This window comes from Hesperophylax consimilis, chromosome 3 (genome assembly GCF_061612785.1).
Source record: "Hesperophylax consimilis isolate HC1 chromosome 3, BYU_Hcon_1.0, whole genome shotgun sequence".
Classification (NCBI taxonomy): domain Eukaryota; kingdom Metazoa; phylum Arthropoda; class Insecta; order Trichoptera; family Limnephilidae; genus Hesperophylax; species Hesperophylax consimilis.
The window spans coordinates 26,097,297-26,124,084 of record NC_142838.1 but is presented as its reverse complement, the minus strand read 5'-3'; the positions used below and the strand labels follow the sequence as shown (position 1 = coordinate 26,124,084).

At 34.7% G+C, this 26,788-nt stretch overlaps 1 protein-coding gene across 2 annotated transcripts in view; it reads right to left on the bottom strand.

Moving 5' to 3' along the window:
- Window positions 1–26,788, bottom strand: part of nAChRalpha7 (nicotinic Acetylcholine Receptor alpha7) — a 36,139-nt gene that overhangs the window by 7,385 nt on the left and 1,966 nt on the right. For both annotated transcript variants that reach the window (XM_089649691.1, XM_089649699.1), the window contains exons 2-8: window positions 15,182–15,321; window positions 10,978–11,022; window positions 9,870–9,979; window positions 6,833–7,013; window positions 4,756–4,831; window positions 4,071–4,265; window positions 811–1,007 (exon numbers count right to left, since the gene is read on the bottom strand). In XM_089649691.1, coding sequence (XP_089505817.1) covers window positions 811–1,007; window positions 4,071–4,265; window positions 4,756–4,831; window positions 6,833–7,013; window positions 9,870–9,979; window positions 10,978–11,022; window positions 15,182–15,321 — 944 coding nt within the window. The remainder of the gene's footprint in view (window positions 1–810; window positions 1,008–4,070; window positions 4,266–4,755; window positions 4,832–6,832; window positions 7,014–9,869; window positions 9,980–10,977; window positions 11,023–15,181; window positions 15,322–26,788) is intronic.

Below are 26,788 nucleotides of genomic sequence, written 5' to 3'. Positions count from 1 at the left end.
GTAAACCTCAGTAAGGGTAAGCCACCTAGTGAGGCCAACATTACTGGATAACTATGAAATGTAAAAAAATATTGTACCAAAATAAAGAAAAATAAAAAAACCTTATGGGGAATGCAAACTAAAGTTGAAATCAGATGCACCAATGTTTTATGATCGCCTATCTTACAACATTTCCTTATTAATGACAGGATTTCGGAAGTATATTTCATGATTTTGTTACACAATTTGTTTACTCGTGCAGTAGACACTTTTTATGAAATTACTTAAACATCCAATGTTAGTTAGTTAGTTGTAAAATCGTAGCCGCCTTCGGCATAAAGGTTTCTTTTGTGCGGGTTTGATAATAAATAAAACAAACAGTATACTGAATGCTGTTGAAATGAGATCCCGGAGGTGTATGTGTGGTAAAACTATGTATGACCGTGTTAAAAGTGTGAAGGTCCGTAATGAATGTAAGGCCGATAAAAACGTAAGGGATAGGATTAAGAAAGGGACTTCTTCATGGTTTGGGTATGTAGAGCAGATGGATGAAGAAGGAGTATAATGAGAATATATGACGCGGAAGTGAATGGTAGAAGAAGTGGAGACGCCCGAGGAAGACATTGCATTGTCAAGTGAACAAAATACTTGAGAAGAATTATTTCAAGGGCTAGAATAAGAGAAAAAGTATGTATGAATGTGAATGAAGCAAATGTGTGTCGAGACATAGTTATGTGGCGGTCTATTCTCTGTGCCTACCTCCACCGAGAAATGGAGTGGTGGTTAGTTTAGTGAGTTTGTTTTTATAACATATAAATTATCCATAATTACCCATTCGCTCATCTCGTGCGTGTCCTGATTCCTGTGATGATAGTTAAGGATGAGGATAGTGGACACGACCGAAGAGGCGACCATAAACATGATGCAGTTAAAGTAGGTCCCGAGCAGCGGGACAGCGTCAGAAGTGGCGGGCATCGTCTCCGCCACCATGTTCAGGAACACGGTGAGCGAGAGAAGGATTGTCACACCTACACGGAAGAATACAACATTTATTTAATATAGTTGAGGATGAGGGTAGTAGACACGACCGAGGAGGCGATCATGAAGTGTTTTGTGTAAACTATTTCTTAGGACGGAAAGTCGCCAAGTTTAAAACACGGGTATTTAAATGGGATTCATTGCGGTCATGCTTGTATTCGTAGTCATACGGATTGCTGGATTTTTTAAATTTTCTTACCTTTTATATAGGACTGTACAAATGAAGTTAAGAGAAAGCCAAGACTGGATGGATTACTAAATGCGTGGTTTAATAGTTATTTGATCAACGGAGTACTGGCTGTTCAAATTTAGCGCATATCTAATAATATAAATTCATTGTTACGAGTGGCATTCCGCCATGATCACATTTAGGACCAATCCTGATTTCGTTATTTGTTAATGATGTTTTGTATATTTTAACGTTTGACGTTTGATCAAGTCCCAATGTTCTGACTCCAAAACATGAAGTTATTCACACAATTTATTTTTATTTTTATTTTAGTTTATTTAGGAAACAAAACAGTTAGTTGTACATGTGAATAAATTTTAAATTTTAGTTGAATTTAAGATAAACCAGTTAAGGTTAATTTAGAATCTTTTTTATAGTTACAGGTTAGGAAGAAAATAGATATTTAAAGACATTGGTAAAAAAATAATTAAGAGAAAATTTAATAATGATTAAAGGAATCCAATAATAAATTTTAAAATAAGTCTCGCAGAGAAAGTCTAAATTACGGTTACCTACTTTATTCCTTAAATTTAGTAAAACTATCTGAGCGTTAAATTATTTCTGATTCAATGTGTTTTTTTTAATTATTAATTCAAATATTTTAACCCTGAATTGCTATGTTTGATATTTTCATTTTCCTAGCCGGACAGTTACAATACAGAACAAACATTATTAGTAAAATTCAAACAAATACTCCGATGTTGTTGATATATTTAGTACACCAATATTACAAGATATATAGGTACAGTTTTTTCGTATAGTAGAGCAATTAACTTGACGAAATTATTTAACTCTAGATGTGTAAATGAACGTTAGTACGAGAGCCGGATGTACCAAATTATATTGATTCTTTTACACTACTGTATACGTAACTCCACTGCAATCACCTTTTCACTAACCATTAAAAACGATATGTTCACTGATAAAAATAGCAAAACAAATAAAGTCGTAGAAGATTCCAACGTCTGCCAAAATATTAACTGTCGTTCCCACAGCAGGCTTTAATCCTCGTTTTTAAAAAGTTTCCAAATGGGGCAGCAACGGCAATAGGTTCCCGTGAGTGGTTTTGGCTTTGGCATTCGCCGTGTAAAGTCTCCCAAATAGCAGGAACCACTGGCAGACAGCCAAACGTATTCCGCGGCGAATTCCAAATGCAGTTTTCGAACACCTAACACCAAACTCTGGGCCGACTGGGTAATTTATTAGACACATCCCTCTGACTCTGTGGGTTTATGTTTTAAATGAAAGAATTTTAAATGCACGTTTTGTATTACTAAACGTATTGTTAAATATATTAGTAGAGAGTGGCAAGTGATTAAATAAGAAAGCTTTTAAATGTGGAGTAATTACATAATATAATTCATAATATTATAATTTTTGTGTAGTGCGTTAACTTCGACTGCTATACAAAAAAAATACCGATAAATTCATCAGAAGTTCCAATGTGATGCTTATTTGTTCAAAAGGGGCGAAATAAAGGTAAAAAATCATTACTGAGGAAGGAAAAACCTTCTAACTTACAAAACGTCTTGTGGGGGGTAGTGGGAATATGATATTGATATCCCTGAAGGAAGTATGCCGTATTTACCAAGTAATGGTTTTCCCCAGAGTGGGGAAGGGAGTGATGCCCAGAAATTCTATGAAGCAATGAGCACATGGGGAGCGATCGTGTTGAAGAAGTATGTTATCTAACCAAGCGGACGTTTTCCCCAGTCGAGGTAGAGTGAAACCCAATAAAGTTGTTGCAGTCAAAATATCCACAAATTGGGAATTAATATAGTGAAAAATGATGAGGTAGGCCATATTTACGAAGAATAAGTTTTCCCTAATTATAGCAAAGTGAAATCTAGAAGTTTCATTCTGATGAAATAATCAAATATTTAATAAGCTAAGATGGAAATAATATAATGAAGAAGCAGTTGCTAACATAAAAAAGTATGACATATTTACCAAGTTGAAGTTTTCATCAGTCTAATCGTATTATATAATGCAACTGAGCAAACGGTGAATGGGAAAAAAATAAAAATAGTAGACAGACACTAAGCTCATTCAAAATACCTATCTTTATCTAGGCATAATTTATTTTAATAACCTTCCATTAAATTTAAAAAATATCGAAAACATTCAGGAATTTCACCTTAAATTAAAAAATTACCTTAAACTATTATAAGTCCAAAATACGTTCACTACTTACATCTAGAAGTAATATTGTTTAAATCTTGTGTTGTTTCTAAATAATTTATTTACTTTAATACTAACATGTACATAATTGAACTAGAATTCCCTCACCAAACACAAGAGCATTGTCTCTTTATGGTGATGAAAGGCTATAATTTCTATTGTTTTATATCTCGTTAATATCCTGTATTTATCTATGCAAAAAAAATATTTTTTCTAATATTAAATTTAAAAAAAAACAGGATTATAATGAACTATGGCCATTTTTACCAAGTTTCCCCAATCTCTTCAGAGTAAAACCTAGAAGATCCTTTGAAATTAAGTAATCAGGGGATGGGGATATATCGTTAATGCGAAGAAGTAATCCGGAACATGGAGATTAACCCCAAGCTAGTAGTAGACATGGAAGGACAAAGTAGTAAGTGAAAGGAAAACAAACAATTTGAAAGGTAGAAAGGCAGCAGCATAATGTATTCCATATCGTCAGCGAATTGAACGAACCAAAAACCAACACAATTAAGAATAAGTACCTAGTTAGCAATTGAAAAAAAAATATTTAGAAAGTTTGGAACATTGTGAAGTATGCCATATTACCAAAATTAAATAGTAGTGGAGTTATTAGAATGATTAAGTAAGCCATATTTACCGAGAGAGAGTTTTTCCCCAGAGTCGGGCGGTAGAGTGAAGCCCAGTAAGGCCATGGAAGCGATGAGCACGCAGGGGACGATCAGGTTAAAGAAGTAGTAGAGAGTCTTGCGCCTGATGACGATGGCGAAGGTGATGTCGATATAGGGCTCGGGGCAGCAGTTATAGTAGATCTCATTCCTCTTGCCGGGCACGCCTGGACAACACCAAAATACATATAGGTCGAAATTATTCTTGAACGTGCAACTAATTCATCACTTCATGACCATGCTGCTCAATATAATGGACCATCAAATACGAACCGATATTTATAGTAACTTTTTCTGGATGATCTTCTAATAACTTCCTCTGGATCTGGATGATCTTCCACTAACCTCAAGAGAAAGATTAAGTTTTGCTATTAAAACGTAAGCCAACACGGGGGCCTGAAAGTAAGCCTTTTGGTGACTAAATTTATTTTTGAATTGGCCCCTTAGGTAGAAAAAATTTGACAACAATTTAAGTAACAGGAATTGAAAACGAATTTTGAAAATGGTGCTGACCATACCGCAGAATGCGGGATTTCTTCATTCTTGCTTTGATTAAGTTTGCACAATGTAGAGAGTTTTATAAAAATCTAAACCGTAATGTTATTTAATTATTGTATCCCTGTCTAAAGTTGAAAAGTTATATTGTATGTTACATACCGATAAGCTCCCATTCTCCATTGGTAACAAAGCTGCTTATGTCTCCACCGCCCTCATCTTGTAGTTGTAAATCCAACTAGAAAACAATGTAATCATTTATAAATGACCACTCTAACAAACACATCATATGTCGGTAAGGTTTATTGATGTAAAAAGTGTGCACACTTATGGTTGGTTTTCATTTTTCGTCGACTAAAAAACACTAATACCCCTTATCAAACCTTTAACGAAAACTACCTATGTACCTTCGTCACGAAACGACTAATTTAAGAAAAAATTGGTTGGGTTCACACTTTCATATAGCCGTAAAGGGACGCCTGGCAGATGTGAAACATCGAAATTGTTTTTTTAAAGGAAGTGAAAATGAAAGAAAAAAAGTGTTTGTATTTTGATAATAAAACGATAGTTTTATTATTATTAAACTATGCACAAAGAAATACATTACGAATTTAAAATACATCATCACTTAGAGTAAATCCATTACCAATTTTAGTGAGAATAGAAGCAAATATACCGCACAGAGTTTTGGCGGCCATCCGGAAAGAGCCAGTGAGTCATCGTTCAGTGCAAGAGCGTCAACGGCGCGGCGCTCTAAAAGATTTATCACATCAAAACCAATTTTGAAGAAATCAAATTATCAATATGTGCCCAGTTATGGAGGGCTTACTTTATTTATTCGGTTGAAAACACACCAATTTTTTTTTCAAGACAACCTTACAAACCCGACAAAATATCATTGTTTGAAGAAAAAATTTCACATTGACGGTAGGTTTAAAAAACGCTAAAAATCACTTATGTAGACAATCCAAGCAAAAACCTTCCATTTGGATACAGTAAATTAAAGTTATTGACGTCGAAGCTGCGTACAAACAAATTTGTACATTTAAGGTGGGTTTACTTTATTACTTCGATGGAAAAAACATCAAATCTCTTTGGAAGACCACCCTAATAAACAAGTCGAATTTGGATACAGTAAATTTAAGTTACGTGAACAGTGAGGCTGGTTTTACATTTATTTTATTCTGTCTACCGAAAAATACACCTAACATTTGTGTGGTGGTTTTTTCACTGTTGTGGCTTTATATTATTACATCGATTGAAAAAATCTACCAAAATCATTTATAAGGACAACCCCAATAAACACCTCGCATTTGGATACGCTAAACTGAAGTCAAATGTGTACATTTAAGTTGAGTTTAAATAAATAAACCGAAGCCGGGCGTAGCTGTTCGCATCGTTCCGAATTTTAGTTTCTCGTACCACTCGGATATGCAGGGCGGCACTGAAAATGCTCCAACCTCCACTTCATACAGAATACATGAACACATGGGATTGTGCTTGGCCCTGGGATGCGGCTTGCTTCCGATTTGCGCAGCTTAATGCTGGCACGGGGCAGCCCTGAATTATAGCCGTACAAAAGTAAAACAATCGCATTTGGCAGCAACAGTAGGTCGATGTGAAATTATACCCAAGGGGAATAACTGGGATTTTTCGAAAAATACACAAATAAAATGGAGCGGTGGTAAAATGAAATACTGTGAAAATAAGGCAAGATCACACAATATTAAAATCCTTTTGCAGATTTTTGTTTTTTTATACAATATAAGGCATTTTTTAAATCAGTTTGTTTGAGAGGGGTATGCAACACATTGTCAACCATATTAAAATTTATTTTTATTTTTTAGGTGTTGATTAAAGATTCCCCGTTTAGAATAAAACCAGTCATCTTTAGAGATAATCAAAAGATGGAGTTGATTATATTCATTAATGATATTCATATTCATTATTTCTTCCAAACCAGCTAGTATATCATTGAAAGTATCGTCGATGCACTGCAGTAACGTGGGAGTACAAATTGTACTATTTTTTTCGTTATTGTACTGTATTTGTATTTGGTCCGATGTAGCTTACTTATCCAAGATGCACTGATTATTTTAATTGATTGTAGGTACCTAATAAGACAAAAGTGTTGAAGCTTTTTTCAGGGTATACATATCTGGGAACATGTTTTTTCCATGTTTTGATGGTTCTAATTTGACATACTATAAACATTCCTGAAGCATTTGAAGATCTTTACCTGAAATCCATCGTAAGTCCAACTGCCGAATTTCATCTCGCAGCGTTGGTCGTCAAACGGGAACCAGGTGATGTCGATCTTGCAGGTGCTCTTGAAGATGCCCGGGGGGACGTACAGACATGAGCCGTTGTTCCGGACCACCACGTTCGTAGGGAAGGTGCCGTCGAAGCCCTCGTCAGCACTGCAACGGAAGAGTTCACTTTATTTTCTGGTATTTTGAAATGAGCTTGCCAGGTTTGGTGGCAACTCTTTTTCGACAACAAACAAAAGTCCGTTGCCTAGCGTCGCATGATGCGTTTTCCGGAATGAAACGGAAGACGAGTGTGGCGTGGTAAGTCACTACTAATAAATAGCTATGAAATAACTAATAAATCACGCCCTTTCTGCACATGACAAGAGTCGTGCATCTGCTCACCATATTCAACTTGAAGTCTAGCTACAAGGTGGCGCAAAAGTTCTCACTCGATTTCCTAAAGCAGTAAGTAACTTTTTGTGAGTAAAAATAATTGGGTATTTTCACCTATTAACGCCGTTAAAAAGGGTGGAATTTTTTAATTATATTTTTTTGATAATTGTATTAAAAATTTTAATATTTTCATTCATTGATTTTAAAAACGTTCTAAAATCGCACATTCCGACCGGTTCCTACTGGCTACAACGTCATTATAGAAAACGCCAATGTCTGATTAGACGGCTGTCACCGACGTCTCCCGGCCGAATTCATCATTGAAGATGTCGTTTTAGTGGCACATCGAAAATGGCAGATTTTTAATCGTTTTCAAAAATTATTTGTCTACATAAAAATAAAATTAAAATACCTTCACCACCGTAAATTTTTTAAGAATAAAAAATACAGTTAAAATATCCTATTCGTTTTTGTTCCGTATTCCGTGTTCTTCAGGAAAATAGGGATCCATGGTTTGTCAACGTGTATCCTAATTTTGTTTACTTCACAATGTCATGATGATACTGGATGATGAGTCTAAACGCCGTTTGCAAAAAGTAATTGTTAGAGAGTTAGCATCAGACGCACTGCAGCCTGAGTGGAAGGTGAAAGGAGGGTCAGAAAACAGGGAGGAAATTGAAAAAAACATAAACGTAAGTGTCCAATTTAGTTTTAAAATTACAGTTTTACTACAGGCTCATAGTCAAAACTCATCCGTCTTCCACAATGGCTGTCTATAATGCGGTTGTATAACTTGTAACCCGGGAGAATCATATTATGTAATCATGTAAATTGGTGCTTTACGTATTTTGTATTTCTGTTCATTTTCAAGATCTACGTGATCGGATAATAAAGCATAACACATGTTCTTTGATATTTTCTCCTTTGATTATATATAACTCTATTTGATAAAAAAGACAAGAGATGGCGCATCATTAAAAACGAGTTTTTTCTTCTAAAGAGCGTTGTGAAGTTCTTCCATTTTGAAATAAATTTACTTATATTGTCTTTTGATACGAGTACCAACTCACGTTTTCATATTAGTTTTCCCGATCAGTATAAAATAAATAAAATTATTTTCTAAGCCAAGCATCAACCCTGGATTATGTTAACCTTGAATCTACCATTTATGCCTACATATTGTCCCAGTACTGGTATAAGTACGATTTTGAGTAAATAGATGGAAAAAACCTGATTGAAAAATATCATTATGGGAAAGTTTTACTAGTTTGGGACATTATGAACACTAAGATATTATATTTATGTTTCGTTGATCTCTTTAATTACCCGGGTTTAATACTTACGCTTTTTGACTGATAAATAAATACTTTGGCCCTCTTAACCGTAATAATTTCCTGTCAAGCTGGGCCGGCCCTGTGCAGGCGCAATTGGAGCAGTCTGATAAGGGCGCCGACTTGCTAAAGCACCAAGGAACCAAGGAGCCGAGGCGCTGATAATACCTAATACAGCGCCTTTGAAGTTTTTCCTGGAGCCAGGGGCCGTTTGATGAATCACAGATCTGTATTTGAAATTAAAGGCAGAATCGCCCAACAAATCAAGAAACACGACCATATCGAATTTCTTGTATTCTTCTTTGCGCGGTGGATAAAACCGCGTCTTTGTAATGGCAGCATGAAGCCACCACAGATAGAATGATTTGTTTAGTTGTCGTCATGGTAATTCAAAATATTCATACATACCATAGATCAGTGATATAGTGCTAAGTTTGAAAAAGTCGACAATATTGATGTTGTTTAGTCCAAATTTTTCACACAAAAAATAAAAAATATATCGTTTTCAGCTACAACATCAATAATGCCATTTTTGTAACATTAGCACACTAGTACACCCAAAAGTCACGAGCGGTCACTGCCAGATATGTGGGCATTTTCAACTGTACCTTGAAAACATTTATAAAGTTAAACTGATGCGAAAATTGTACTGATCTTTAAATGCATCTTTTTGAATTGTATTTTGAAATCAGATGATATTACAGCAGTTAATATACGAAATAAATGTAGGTCCAATCCGATCGATATTTGGCGAGTTTAGTAGAGTTGACGGTTCCAGCTCCTGGGTAGGAAGGTTCAATCGTTAGTCGTTAGTAAGTTTAAGTTTTAAAATAGATGCATTTTACAAAAAAAAAAAATTAATGGTCGATCTAGTATTTATTAAATAAAATGCATTGAAACTAAACTGTAGTAATTACATAAAACTTAACTTAAAATACCTTATTTAGTGGGTAAATGGTGTGCGCTAACACTAATAGAGCTAGGTATTAATAATATCTTTACAACTTAGGTCTAGTTGTTACACTGAGATTCAAATGTAACAATGTATAAAATAACCTTTCCAAAAATGGTATTCAATTGCTGAAAAATGGCGCTGAATTGCCATTTAATGATTTTGTCACACGTGAATATCTGCGATACATCTGGACCTTGTGTGGTGCGGGCCCGTAGCCCGTAGCTTTGGTAGCCTGCGCGTAAATACGGCCCTGCTGCGATTTTTTTTTTGGGTAGGGTTGGGCTGGACTGGTTTGGATTGGTATGCCTAATGCATATTACCTACATCAACTATCATCCGATTTACCTATTGTACATGAGGACGTCCGGTTTCCAAAGGCGGGCAGGCGGAATGCGTAAATCTTTAACTCCTCCATAGTCACTGGTGTTCCATCGCATGTTCATGTCGTTCCATTCCTGAACAAATAAAAGCAGTCAACAAACAAATTGTTAACATGAAGGATACCCGAAACAATTACATGAATAATGAATGCATCGCGAGTCTGAACGGGAGGAAGGCAATGCCAGCAGATTGGAGGCCTGAGAAAAAAATCCCTTATCACCTCACATGCCCGAATGGGGTATTTTAACAAAATGTAAAACCATTAAATGTGCGGAGGATTGAAAGTCTATTTTTATTCTAATTATAGGTGTACATAGATATATAGCACTCAATATATTTTCATTAACATCAGAAGGTGCAAATGCTCTAACGGTGCAAGTTTGTGGTACCTTAATTTCTGGTTACTTGGTGTTTATTTAAATACTTATTTATGACATCACTATCCTCGCCGACGGGAATCGAACCCTGTAATCGACATTTATTTTTTCTCTTAAGATTTTTCAAATTATATGTGTGTATTCAGGATAATAATTTTTGCTTGAAAATAATTTGATATCATTGTGGTTTAAGTAAAATAAAATAAATAGCTCAAAATCAAAAAAAATCAGCACGTTTCAAAAGCAACGGCTTCTTAAAAAAGATTGGAGATTCTTCTAATTAAACAGTGATAGATGATTAAAATGACGCCACAAAGTGAATTTGCAATTATTGAAGAAGAATTTATCAATTAAGAGTCAGTTAGTGTTGCGATTCGGACCTTTGTGCGATCCGGCCAGAATTAAAGATAAAAATTACTACAAAATTTGTTCAGGCAATCATTAATTGAATTCGTTCTCCAGCTCTCATTTATATTAGCTTGGGTATACTGGAAAAACAGAAAATTCCTGGATGTTTTTTGTGTTAATCAAAGTTTTTGTATTGAACCTGGTTTCCATTAGAGTCCGAAAAGTTGTAAGTAATGTAATGCTACTTCCAAATGTATGTTTTCGGTCTTAAAATATGTACTAAATTGGTTCTAGTAATTGAAAACTTTAACATAATTTCTTTACTGGCACAAATTTAATAAACTTACCAGTTTGAGCCAGATGTTAGTGATCAGCAACTGATTCTTCTCGTCCTGTAAAAATATTAACTTATTAATTACACAAAAAATATCGACGGATACATAATAATTGCATTAACACTTGACTCTGATACATATTTTTAACTACGTACACGATACACACGGGTATATTTGGACCCGAATTCAATTACGTAATGTAAACATTGTATTGGGTAATTTAACATATTTTATTTGTTTTTATATTTACTGTAGTATTATATTTTACACCAAGTGATAAAATTATATTTATAAAAAGATATTTTATTGATATGGACGCAATAATTCATAATTTTTCCAATAAAATTTTTTAAACTCGAAATAACTTGTCCCCAAAACTAAAATTAAGAAATCTCGAACCAAAAAAATCAGTCAATTTAATACTGTAGTGAAATTTATACATACTAGCTTTTTGCCCGTCGCAGGCAACTAATGGGTAAAAATACTTTTGAATGTATGATTTGGCGTTGAATGCGGGTGGAGCGAGAGGTGTGTGCCTACTTTTATATTTATGATATGATGTAATGCGTAAAAATGTGGTGAAAATATTAAATCAATATACATATATAACCTAACCTAACTGTGATTTTCTATAACAAAAAATTGCCCCTTTAATAACGCCTGCTCGCGTCCCCTTTAGAGTTATATCCCAGTTTTCAAGTAGTTTGTGGGCTACGCTAGGTTTGTATAGACTGGTTTGTGATTTGATTCTAATACCTATTTTCCATGTTATTTTTTGTAACAAAAAATTGCCCCTTTAATAACGCCTGCTCGCGTCCCCTTTAGAGTTATATCCCAGTTTTCAAGTAGTTTGTGGGCTACGCTAGGTTTGTATAGACTGGTTTGTGATTTAATTCTAATACCTATTTTCCATTTTATTTTCTGTAACAAAAAAAATGTATATATTATTTGACACTGTTGGCAAATAATGTGGCGGGTTTGGGTACCGCCGCCCCGGAAAAATTATTAGATAGCCAACACCTCTGTTACAAGTCACCCTAAGTGGTTCGCTACGTTTGGTGATTAAGCAGGGTGCCCGGGTTCATAGGGTGTGGTAAACCCGCGACCTTTGAATTCTTAGTCGAAAACCTTACCCCTCGGCCATCGAGACCGTCAGCATAAAAATTTTTTGACGTGAATGTTAAAAAATGACGACATATATAAACCCAAAGCAAAGTATTTGTTAATTTTGTTTGTTCGGAGTTAGCATAAAAAAATTCGAAGCAGATAAACTGCCTGTACCGGTTACAACTCTTGGTTATTTTGTTATAATAAGTTTGTACAACTTTTCAGTATTTTCTTAGTAATAACAACATGAGCTTTGTGCTTCGAAATACCTGTTTTATGTTAGAAATAAGACAATAATATTATCTGAGAATATCTTGTTGATCACTTCATATATTTAAAAAAATGTATTTAATAATAAAAAATATTTTTAAAGTGTGGTAAAGAATTCAAGTAATAAATAAGGTGCTGACAATAATTTTAAAAAATATATATTTTACTGGCAAAAGAAAGTCACAATTTAATTTAAGATTTCATGTAAAAATCTGGTAAATCATTATTATCTTTGTCGCTGTAGAAATTTGAAATAAAAACATTATATTCGTTTTAAAATATTATCAAGTTAGCGTTAAGCCTGTACGGTTTGACTAATATTGATTATATTGAGAGGAACAACAAATAAAGTTTTGTGGTCGGAAGTTGGATTTTAATCCTCAATTTTAACGGGGATTAGAAAATACAATCAACAGAGTAATAAATTTATATAAACCCAATATCAAAATTTCGAGAGTTTGTCGATGGTTTTGTTACGTTCAGTTCATTTTTAATTTTCCAAAAATAAACAATATTATATTTGTCTTCTGGTTCAACCCCACCTAAAGCAACAAAGAATAGGTAGATTGGTTTAACTATAATGAAAAAAATATTATGCTGTTATACATGTGTTAAAAACGCTAAATTGTAAATATTTTTTTACGCAGATTTAAGATTGCTTTTCCCAAATTACCAGTTTTATCATTTTACTTTGGGTAGAAGCCAGTATGTAATTTTGGTTTATAAAGCGAAGTACATTTGTGGGGAGTAACATTCCGACGAAAATTTATTTTACCCCGCCATTCCCATGGAAATGTGCATACATCAAAATAAATGACGACATTTGAAACAAACATTTTCCTTCACGTTCTGTACTTTCGTCGGCATACGTTTCCCCACAAATATGAGCTCAAACTGGAAAACAGAATCGGTAAAATGTAAGGTTTTCGATCATAATATTTTGGTGGATGAAAATAAAAAAAAAACATATAGAAAAATATTGGAAACCCATCTAGCTTGGCCATGTAATTCCATGATGTTATTTTTTGGTGAAATAAGATAATGTGAAATAGCAGAGATAGTAAAATTGTTTTTATTGTGTTTTCCCGCGGCCGTAACGTAAGACGTGAATCTGAAACCATAAGCTTTATTGACTTTCCGAGATGTTATTGAAAAATTCTATTTTGGAGGTGGCTATGGGTACCGCCGCCCCGGGAACACCTCCGCCATATGTCTCCTCAAGTAGTTCGCTACGTTTGTTGGCTTGGCAGGATGGCCGGGTTCATAGGGTGAGGTTTTTCTATGTCCGGCAACCTATTACATGGCAGGTCGGATCGGGAGACACTGTTTGAATGAGACCCTTTAAATTCTCCAGCAAGACTCTATCGACCCATTGCAGTACAACGCAGTGGGAGAAATAGATTAATAAGTCCGTCACTCCTTGATATACTGACCACTATATTCTTATCCACCCCTTATACCTGTTTCCTTCCCAGAACTTCCTTTCCTTTATATATTTTAAAAGACTCTCCACATAGCATCCCTAAAGGTAACATAGGCCATGAGGCATTTTGTTGTCGGGGGGTAAGGCTCTCGACTAGCAAGCTGGAGGTCGCGACTTCAAATTTGTGTTATTTCATAAATTACTCATTTAAAATACTATACAGTGTATTTGCGGCACGTTTCAGTATCCTTCAGTATCGCCCTGGTGTACCCTTCCTCATCCCTATCTTCTTCCCTTCCCCTCTACATTCAGCCTTACAACATACCCCAATTGGGGATGCCATAACGGTTGAGACTCTTGTGTCGTTGCACATAAAAAAATAATAATAAAATAAAAATTATTTTAAAGATTTTTTTTCGCATTAGCGTAAAGGCATTATTATTTTTTGCTCTATACTTAGTTCAATTTTCACTGCGTTATTTGCTCATTTAACTGTCAAATTATGATTATACTAATTGAAGCCCAAACATTCATTATTCTTTCATTGGCAAAAATAGCTTCATTTTTTAACGGCCTGTGAATATGAATTTGAGAGATTTTTATAAGAATAAACCACTATCAAAATACAAAGTGAAAAAAGGTTTATAAATCCAGCCTAAATTATAAAAAGGTTTTAGGTGAATTTGATATCGGCATTACCTCTACATTTATGACAAAAAAATAATTAATTGTAAACGTGAAGTACGGCGACGTTATTGTGTTTTATTTTTTTTAAATGCTTGAATACATTGCGTACAAAAGGGAGAAGGAAGTACAAATTTTAAGCTCTAGCGAAATGAAAATAGCCAATGATTGGTTCTTGCCATGAATGTATAAATAATGTGTGCACTAGTTAATCTTTCGAATAAAAAATTCCATCGCGTTTTTTTTTGTTTAATACATTTTCTTTTTAAGCTGTGTAACTAAAATCGAATTTGCATACTTCATTCAAAACTAGATTTTGAATTCATCCCATTCATTCATATACTCACTTAAAGAGAACGTCGCTTTCAAATCCAAATTGGTATATATATATATGTCAGACGGTAAGAAAGTTGTTTTCTTATAAGTCATGTTATATCTGTAAATGTCATCTTTTTGGATGCTGTGTTCAGGGACTTTTTGAGGAAAGGAACGAATCTGGGAGGGAAAAAGTAACGAGCGGTAATCCATCCCTTCCACTGATGTTTAAGTGTAGTGAAAATAATTGGATGGAGACCTCAATGGGTCTCCCTCAACCGACCTCTCCCGATCCTCCACATCATGCAGTTGGTGGGCAGATGCATCCGCCTCTAAAACCTGGATAAACATAACCCCATGGACCCGAGGACTATGGCTATGGCAGAGTTGTTGGTTGTATCACGAATGTTTACTGACCACATCGATGATCTGCATGAGCGTGAGGCCGAAGGAGAGCTGCAGCGGGTCGCTCTCGTTGACCACCGGCCGCTCCAACACGTTGTAGTGGTCCAGCAGGCTGTGCAGGAGGCGTTTCTCGTGCATGCCACCCCAGACACCTTTAACAGAAAAATTGGCAAATCATTAAACTGGAACAAAACGGTCGTCATCAATTAATATATTTGCAAAGATGAAATTGCCACGGTAACGAGTGACGTCCAGGCGATCCATCCGTCGATAATAACGGTAAAACTATTGATCTATCGTTTGAAAAAGGCATGAAAACTGCCTTGGCGGCGGATGTGTCTGAGCACCAGCTGCTCTCGACCCATCGTGTTTAACCACAGTAGGAGGGATGGATTAATTCGTTTGTCATTCATGGATGTACTGACCCCCCGATTCCTACACACATTGCATACCCCTTTCCTTCCCAAAACTATCTTTCCTTCATTTTCTTAATAAAACCTCCACACGGCTTCCCCAAAGATGATAATATATCATCTTTGGGGCATATTATGCCTTATGGTAATTATGTTAGAACAATAGTCGACAAAGTGCCGAGGGATGCAGACCAAGAATTGGGTCACTGATACGCTACAACGACCAAATTTAGGCGAAGAACAATTCTCCCCTGTATGTAGATCTGTGGTGTATAGTTATCCGCATTGCAGCATATTATAGACAGGCATGCTGCGGTCCGCATAGTATAGCAAGCTCCTTCAAAAGAGAATCAGCAATCTTGAGGGACCTTGGGGTCTCTAGCACGATCAAAATGATAACTCAACAAATCGGATCGATATGCTCGATATCCATAGTACAGTTGCGCTGTCGATAGCTGAACAGATATTGACATGGAATAAATAAGATATGGTTATACGATGCTAATCAATTGACTAAACTTGGTGGATAAAATCGATAAACAATTCAGACTATTTCTAACGTAAACGACTTTCTGGCCCTGCAGTAGTCTGGTCAATAAAATACAAAGACGCAAAATGGTACTGATCTGGTTTTACAGAAATCTTATTTCATAAGAAATTATCACTTCAATGCATTGACTAATTACAACCTCATCAATGCTTCAATGTAAGTTGAATGGTTACGACAGACACAAATCTGAGTTTTTCTATAGATTTAAATAATGCAGACTTATAGTTAGAGGTCATTCATTTTTCTTGCCTTACGCCATACGGGTGCATAATAATTCTATCAATTTGGTAAAATGAAGAAATTTTAGATAGCGCGGGGTGTATTCCTCTTAGGAATGACATAAAATCAAAGTAAGGTTGAATGACTGCCAATCATGTGGAACACTTCAACAAAATTATCCTGATTATATTTCCTTATTTAGCTTGCACTACCCATTGCCTTCTTCCTATCCTACCAATGTTTCCTGTTTTGGGCCATGGACTACCAATTTAGTCATCCCCATCTTTTTTAATTGCTGCCATCCCTGCTAATGTCTTCATGGTGGCATTTTCACTCATAGACTTAGCAGGGTGATGCACCAAAATATTTTTCCTGAGCCAGTTAGGTTAACTAGCCAAATCCCATTTTAATTCTGACATTCTTTTTACATCTGTGACATTGGAATTGTTTATAAACGAATGTTCGCAACATGTACAATGCTGTGACTTCTTTGTCAGAGCCTGTTGAACACTTTCATTTTTTTGACAGTGCTTTTGGTAGAAGTCCTGTTTATTTAAAAAGAAAAAATAAGTACCCTATCGTATTTTTCAAAGCACTCTAAAATGGAAAGATACGTCATAAAAACTTCATGTTTACCATAAAAAAACTTTTAATGCCTTTACTTGTCCCATGTGTGGGTATAAAAAAGCCTTAGAAATTTATAGTTGTTCCTGCTGTATAAATTGTAAGCTAAACGTAGCATGAACACTACTCGCCCAGGAATCACGAAGGTTCAATTGGAATGTAAATATTCTTATAATTATAATGTATTATTCTTTGGAGACGATTGATCCCCAACTTTTATTCTCTGCAGTATATGTAAGTTAGAATATCGCCACAAAAATTTCACCAATTCAATGTTCAAAAAAATATTGTTTTAAATTGTTATTTTTTTTTTCGTCTACACGACTTCATTTTGGAGAATCTTTTGAAATCATTATTGAGAGGACATCAATCGATAAGCAATTATTAAAATATTTTTCTGTTTGTCAGGCAGCAATAATGCATTGAAAACAAATTATAAATTTCCATTATTAAAAAAAAACAAAAACTTTTTTCAGCGCATGATATAAATCAGACGCTTGGCAAACGTTTACGCACAGACGGCAGGTGAGAATAATGCCCGTTTAATGATATCTAAATGGAAGGTGTTCCGTGAAGTCATTGCATGGTTTCCTAAAACTTAATCTAACACTATGAGCCTTACGATGGGCGGATGATTTTTGCAGCACTTTTGCATTTAAAAAAAACCTTTTTTGCATTAAAAAAAAGGATCAAGGAAAACATTAGTTATATACAACAAACAAAAACAGCTAATTACTCATCGGATACCAGCCATTATAACAAACATATTATACAGAGATTAGCAACTTCCATATTGCCCACGCTCAACGAAAATACTAATTACTGAACTCGGTAACACCAGAGACAAATTAGCTACTTGTTCTCTCCCACACAAACGGAAGACTCAAAACGAATAAATGCCTCCCTAGTCCTTAATCAGAGAGAGACAATAGTGTATGTAAAGTTTTTTTTTACCGTCTACAATGGTGGCATTTTTATTATTTTTTAATGTTGATGAATACATTTTCTATAGTCAGAAGCGTTGCCTACGTCATAGTGAAGTTGTAGCCAGTTTAAACAGTTAAAGAAATAAAAAAAAGAAAATGAATGACAATCCGGCTGAAATTTTGCTGTGCGTGTGTAACAGAATGTGATATAGGACATATCATTTTGTCTATCTTTCAAATTTCAAACAATCGGCATATTTATTGATTTTGTTCGTTTTTTACATTTCTTAGCTTAAAAAGGAAATTAAGTTATGTCTTTGGTATACTTGTCGAATTTCGCTGTACTTAAAAGGCTTTAAAAAAAACAACTCTTGATTTTACATTAAAAAACATGCACAAAATAGATTTTCAGGGTTTAGTTTGGGTTATTTTAATAATTTATGCGTGTTTCCTATCCTTCAAACTTAACTTTGATTGAGAAAAAAAGGAACTTTAATGCATCTTTTACCATCTCCCACAACATAATTAGTTATTTCTTGTAGAAATTAAGTTGAAACCTAGTGCCTAATGATAATTCATCCCTTTCTTAAAAAGTTATATAAAGTCATGGAAAGTGATGAAACAAAACTTCATTAACTAGGTTAAGTAGGTAAGGTAAGGTTAAAAAAAATTATCGTTTCTAATGACTTTATATTACTTTTTAAAAGTGTGTTGAATTGTCACTGTGTTGAGTTATCATGGAACCTTCCGACTTATATCCAACTTTCTTCATAGAGATACTCGTCTGTGCAGCGGAACAAATGACCGATTTATGCGTTTGATGTGTAGGTAGAAACAAAGGCGATATTTTTATGCGAACGGTTTGATACTAATAATGGTTCATGGCTCATCTTTGTGTATATTTCCGATCAACGAATTTTACAAAAAATAATTTTGCAAAAATTTCACGCCCTTGAAGAAAAATATGTGTGACAAGGGGTGAGTGAGACAACTTTTTGCAGGTGATAGTATTTTCCTCGAAAATTTGTGAGTAAATAAGTCCCGCGTTTATCTATCGGGCCCAGCGTTTTGCGGTGTCGCATAATTTCACTCCATCCCCTCATATTTAAAAAAAAATACTACCCCCGTATCACAGCCTCCATCTACCGAGGAGCTTTTTTTATAATAAATTTAATGAAATTCCTACCGGTGGCGAAACAAGGCTATCCATAAAATATTTAACAGCGTATTATCGTTTAAGTAATACATACACCACGGCAGAAAGTTCACCGCGCGAAAGCCTCACTAAAATTCTGATTTACGGTAGAAAATGCTTACGCGAGGAATACAGCCTAGATTGTTGAATTTTTTTAAATGAGCACAAATTTGATTAATTTCATAAACAATATTTGAATTTTAAATACAGAATACAGATTATTTTTTGACGAGTTGTTGGAAAATATTTGGTTGGTATAGTTGGTATATAATATACTTGTTCTAATATCAAATATGAAGGGTTGGTAGGTCGTAAGACGTTGTTACAAATTCTGACCTTTCTTTCGAATTCGGAAAGAAAGACATAAATAGAAAAAACTTCCATGAACGTTATGTAATGCTCTTTGGTATTTTCAAGAAACTCAAATAATTTAATTTCTTATAACACTTTTTAAATAACAAATATAATTATGAAATAATTGAGACAAACCTGCGATCTTTAAAGACGGGTAAACAAAAAAATAATGTTTGTTCTCCACGCATTTATTGGTTTTCTAAGGCAATCGGTTTTTACCGAGAATAATAATAAATCCCATTAAGATAAAAGGGTAGAAGTAAATAAAATAATTTAAATAAGTCGTCTCAATGTGGAATAACCACAGTTTGATAATAGCCTTAATGCTTGCAGAAATCAATAAAAACATTAGTGTTGTGCATTTCGTCTGTCTTTAAATTTGTTTGTATGTTCCGTTTCCATTTCAAGATTGTGGTTGATTTAATGATTAGGTAAAAAATATTTTTTCTAATGTGAAATCGTCGTGTTTATTTGAACTTTCTTATTCTAACTTTTTCAATACCTACCTACCAATTCGATATGCTTAAAAAATATATTTCATGAATCCTCATAGTATACCTACTGTTTGTGTGATATATGAAGCAGCAAAGCTCTCAAATGGTGAGCTCTTGCGCAGTGAAATGGGAGAAAAAAAAACAGTTTTGAAAAAAATAAAATAGTTTCTATTTTCATCATTATATTTACCCATTGTGAGATAAGGAGAGTTAGAAAATTGTTTCAACTGCTTAGCAAAATAACAATTTCGAAAATAGATTTAAAAACAGTGTTTATAAGAATATACATGGCTAAAGTCGGTATTTTCACCACAATTATGTTGATAGATAATAGTGAATTAACATTTCCTAACATATATCAATAATTTAACTCTTTATTCCTTTAAAATTAAATTAAAATCCTACCCCAGTGACGTGCACAGTCCAAAGGCCTCCTCTAAATTGTTGAGTTATAATATATAATATCTGCAGTGAATTCAAATCGAGGCTGCCGAGTCATCCATGATTGAAAACTGTATGTAAAGTTGTGAGTACTACAATAGGCTTCTATAAATATCTTAGTGAGTGAGTGGTTGGACTATGCATGGTCTGAAGCCTGAAGGTTCTACGTTGGAGGTCTAAGTTATTGAATGAGAACGGCCGAGAGTACGGTGTATCATTCAATTAAATGATTTCCATTGTTCCGCGTGGCATTATATTAGCAGTTGTATATTTTGCAGAAAGTTGGGGTATATAGTAGCGAAATTCAGGGATAAAATTTGATAGAACAGTAATACTAAACTGTTAACACCAGAAATGTACTACAACTATATAAGATAGTCGTTGCACTACAGCAGCAAACAAACAATTAATAAATACACTGTAACAATCAAAAGTTGTAACAATCCTTGAAAAGACTCGTCTTCCTCGAGGAAAAGCTTCCACTCCTGCCTGTCTCTAAGTGTTTCCTTCAAGTAGATACATTTTTATACTGGGTATTCCCAATGCTCTTTGGTCCTGCAGCTCTTTTAAATGAAAGCCTCTCCACTCTTTCTTCCACTCTCGCTACGTGTCCTACTCAGCTGGGCCGTCCCCTTTTTTTATAAACATCGTTATCACTCTTCAAACAGTTTGCAGTAGTATGTGCATAGTTGTACCTAGTCAACCGAAAATGTGTTTTTGTATCGTCCTGACACAAATGCCCAAAGCCTTTGTAACAATAAATTTATAGCCCTTTCTTGCATCGTACAGGGTAAACCATTATTATTTAAAACACCACATCGTTCACCCATACCTACTGCTGTACATCGCATGTAAATTTTACGTACAGCGGCACCGTACCCTGGCATTGGTTTTAAATATATGAATGACCGAATGCGTATCCTTAATTGACTTAAGACGCTTCTAGTGTTTGCTGTTTGTTCGGCGATACTCGGCACGCTTCTACCCCATATCTTCCTGTTTTTTATTATGTATAGTGGGCAGCGACTTCTTTACAATATAGTTGCAGAGTTGTTGGTTACACTGGGATGCTGAGATTTGTCAGGCATTCGATAGCATCCGGCGCGGCGTCGGCATCGCGACGCGCAGCATTGATTAGCCTCCGGAGAACAGGCGGAGTGGAAATTCTTCAACGTCGTGTTTTGAACTTGTTCACTTTCGTACAGAAGAGTCCTTAAGGCCCCATTTGTGCCCAACGTACGGTAACGCTCGACATCTGTGACTGCTTCAGATATGGCTTGAGACCAGTGAAAAAATTCAATTTTCATGATACTGCAGTGGAACAGAGACCAATTTTTTATAATTTTACTCATGTCTCACAATAATAGCAGGCATACAGAATATATGATAATAAAAATATTTCGAAGGAAGAAAATTCTGTTTAAAATCTGCACACTGATCGTAAATATAAATATACAAAATGGAAACTAACTACAAACCTTTTTTAATAAGCCATATCTTACTTTCTTATCTGCAGAAATTTTGATATCGAAGGGGTCACGCTTTAGGAACATGATGGATTTCTAATGCTTTTCATGTACTTAAAAGAGATATCACATATTTGAATGATAAATTAACAAACCATGTAATAACTATTACAAATTATATCTATAAATAATATTTCCACTTCACCAATAAAAGAACAACGTTTTTCTATCGTCCAAACAAGTTACGGAATTCTCCATGGACAAATTGTATCGAAGGCTTGTTAGGGGGTTAATAATGAGGTTTCTACAAATGTTTGTAGCCTCCGGCCTCCCGCAGGAACCTAGCCGCTACCCAACCCCTGCCAGGAGCAAAGTTCCTCATTTATCACAGGAACAAGACGTGTTATTTACAGCTGACTTTCTTGAACGTTCTCCCCCGAGTCTAGCTCCAAACATGGTTCCTTAAAAGCTCGTATAAAATGTAGGGGTCGCCTTTTAGCATTTAATAAGTTCCGTAACTCATTTCGTAACATCTGTTATTGAATTAAAGTGATTTTTTCAAAAACTTTAATAAGAATAAATGGTGATGTGACTTGAACTAAACGTTCGTTTAAAAGGAAATTATAATTTCTTTCAAATTACGGCAACGGTCCTCTTAACTCACTTAAATACTTTAATATTTAATGTCTACAAGCACATAATATCTTACAGCAATAGCCAAGTAAAGTTTGCTATAATCCGATATATTTTATTTGAAGAAAAAATCATTTAAGATATAGTGAAATTGTGATTGATAGAAAAAAATATATAAAACTCTAATATCTCTATATCTTGGTTACATACAGCAGAGGCGATGAACATATAATTTATCAACGGTATTTTTTTTACTTTAGCTCCATACCTGAGAAAAAAAGATCCCTCAGAGCCTATGTCTTATTTGGAGATGCTAGGTGGAGGGTCTTTTAAGGGAAATGAAGGGAAGTAAAAGGGTTCGAGGGGTGGGTAGGAATCTGGGGATCAATGGGCCTAGAAGTGACGGACGTATGAATCTATCCCTCCCACTGCGGCGATGGGTCGAGAAAGGGTCCGGCTGGAGAGATCAAAAGGTTTCCCCCAACCAGTCTTTCTACCGATCCGACCCGCCGCGCAGTAGGTACGTAAACACATCCGTCGTCAAGACCTAGACAAACTTCACCCCATGAACACAGGAACCCTTACTCAGTCACCAATCGTAGGGAACCACTATCCAATAAATGGTTCGCGGGGCGGCGGTACCCATACCCGCCTCCCAAATTGAATGGTAATGGAAGGGATGATTGACGTAAGTGGTAGGAGAAGTTGTTCATGACTCCGAAACTTATGTGACTGGTACGAGTGCATTTCCATTGTACGGTCTACAAAGGAAGATTTCCCTGTTGATTTCTTTAAAAAAAGATCTATCTTTCAGTACAGTAAAACAAATGGAAAGCGTGGAATCAGGTTAACAACCTTCAAAGATTTAATCCAGATTTCAGCTCGAGGTATGGAACTAGTCATATTTATTTAACCATACTTTTAATTTAAAATAGGACAGAACAATAATTGTTTGTTCCATATTTATCAATCGTCTAACAAGAACAACCGAGCGATGGTCTGTAGTACGAGTAGGATAAGTAATAATAAATAAAAATACGTAGTTAATATGAGTAAAAACTTGTATCCTGGCACATAATACAAGTTGATTGCCCTAATTACCTATTCACGCTTGTAATTTTACCCTAAACTTGCGTGAACAATGAATAACACATCCCAACAGTAATTCCATAGCTACCAGGCGTTCAGGATAGGTAGGGGGTGCAGTGTACCCTCCGTATAACACACAATAAATCTACCTGCTAAAGGGTAGTAAAGAGAGATATTTTCTCCGCCGTCCACTAAACGTAATGCCAATTCTTTTCCGGTCCGAACTCATAATATTTTCTTTGTTTCAGTCCAGTGATTAATTACGCACATTATACCCAGCTTCCAAAGATTCGCTTTGTTAGATACGATATGGTTATACTGGCTTGTTATTTCACTGCGGTTTATGCTGGACGTGGTAAATATGTTAGATAAATAGTTACACTTTTACTGGGCAATCAAAGCATTGATTTTGGATGTAGACACAAAATAATAAAGTAAATGATCGTGTTTAAAATAATATGTTCTAATTCTATCAATTACCCCATCTTATTTTTAGATAGATGCCAGAATATCGGAATAAATGAAAAATTTAAATAAGTAAAATAATCAATAGCTTTCAAGAAGTATTGGTAAAAATGACGCTTATTGAATTGTTTGAGATGGGTAAAGGCCTCAACAAAATCAAAAATATTATCTTGTAACGCACCTCTGTCACAACATAATATTTTTATATCTTACGTCTAATTAGTACAATTCGAAATATTCGTGAGTAAGAGATTGGACAACGAATCTACATGTTCATTTTTACCTTTTCATTTCATAGTTAATATATTATATAAACATTTTACATAATTTTATCAGCACTGTGTTTCGAGCTCACGCCGCTAAAATTTCATTAGATTCACGCAAATCTACGTAAAATACAAATTAAATTTTAGTCCTTAATCATTATACAAAAATCATCCTGTGAAGTTTCATATATTCAAGGTTTTGGTCTGAGAATTGAGCAATGTCCAAGTATGTTTCTCTAACCAATATAATATGTATATTATACTAAAATAATTAAATAAATATTAAAAATGATGATGTAATATTATTGTTAAGAATAATTAATTAAACGTTCTCTGCCGCAACTCCGCCTTTCATTTGTTTTCTTCGCATTTTCCATCTCATATTCGTCCAATATTATTAAAGTGAAACTTCTTTACGCGCGTTATGCAATTTCGAGGACCGGAGTAAAACCAACTCATGACCGTCATGAAAAACCGTGATTATTTCGCTATAGGAGCCTAGCCAATATTATATACCTACTTTAGGTCACTCTCCAAACTCAGCTTCGCGGTCTAGAGGCAGAGCGCCCGATTGTCGTCGTGAAGAACCGAGGTTCGATCCCCGCTTTAACTATTTTTTTTTCTTTTTGTGATTTTTTAAATAATAATTTTTTTTAAGTGATAAAATGCTCTCGTGCTGCGACTTTTAGATATTTCGACTATATGATATTTTGGTCAAATACGTAATAGCCGCGGTCTAGAGGCAGAGCGTTTGACACTCGTTATGCAGGACCCGGGTTCCAATCCCATATTTTTATAACTTTTAATTTTTTTTTATCAACGATTTGTAATAATGTAGTAAAAAATTAGATAAATTTGTTAATTTAAATTTAATTTACTTAACGGTACCTATATGATATTTTGGTCGAAATATAGCTTACAAATCGAGCCGGTAGAGTCGCTCGGTATTTTGATTAATTATTTTTATTTTGAATCATTAAAATTACTAATCAAGGCCGATAACGCCGCGTCGCGCGAAATATCTCTCCTCGCGGTCTAGAGGCAGAGCTTTCGACACTCTTTATGCAGGACCCGGGTTCGAATCCCATATTTTTATAACTTTTATTTTTTTTTTATCATATGGTACTTATAAATATGTCAATAGACAGAAAAAAAGAGAGAATGAAATGAAAAGAGAGAGAGAAGAATAATAAAAGTTTCACTTCCGTCGTGCGTAGGCTTGCCACACACTGTATTTTTTTTTAATCTGTCTTTTTTTTTCTATATTGTAATTTATTTTGAGGTTAATGCTTTAGTGTTAAAAATTTCCCTGCTGATAAATTGCTATGGCAGTTTAGCGGGTTTTATAATGGAGAATAAACTAAAAATAACAGAGAATACATTTTTATGAACATCATTATAATAATGAAAACAGAAAAAAATCCCTACTAACAACCAGTTATGTGTGATCCGTATCATATGATTTAAAATTGACAGACCAAATCGCGTTAAAAATAATAAATTTGTAAGAAAATTATTTTACCAAGATCACATTATTTCTTAAAATGCTGTAAAACATACTCCATAAACGCTTCGGTGAATTCGCGTCAGCGACTCAAATTCAGGCGATTCCAAATCCTTGACAGGAGGAGAATAAAAATCAATATCCTTATATAATACCTATAGCTATAGCCTAGTATCATCTCTCCCCAACTGATCCAAAGCTGCTGACCCGAGAGATTCTTTTTGAATGAATAATGAATATCCTTTAAGCGTTATGTGCCAAGGTTTTGAAAGTTTCATATAAAAATAATTATACCCCTTGGAGATTGTGCCACTTGAGTTATAGGCCCATTTCCTGATTATTTTGATGACGCGACCGAAAAAAAGTTTAATTAAATTTAAGTGAAGGTGTTTTATGCGAATCTTCTATAAAACTATGGAAACGCAAAAAGACTAAAGATTTTTCACAGATTACGTTTTTTAATCAAATTCACAAGAATCTTTCCACAAGAACTGTTTCCCTGTTTGGAATTTAATTATTTCACTCGTTCTATGAACTAGGTTAGCGTGAGCAAGTAATAAAACTTTAATAGTTTTCATTTAAATGAATGACAGTATTCTTAAATTAGTTTGAAAGAGTGTCATGTAAGACATTATTTTTTCAAATTTTCTTATTAGTTATTTTTTGTTTTATTATCGGGAAGCTCCGTTGAGTTGGTTTGTAATAACATCAGGACTATATAATTTTACTGAGAATTTTCCATTACAAGATGTTTTTATAAATGTAGGATATGTGGATAGGTATAATCATATAAAATCATTATGTGAGAGACTTTCTATGTGGATAGGTATAATCATATGAAATCATTGTGTGAGGTATTATCTATGTGGATAGGTATACTCATTTAAAATCATTATGTGAGAGACTTTCTATGTGGATAGGTATAATCATATAAAATCATTGTGTGAGGGACTTTCTATGTGGATAGGTATAATCATATA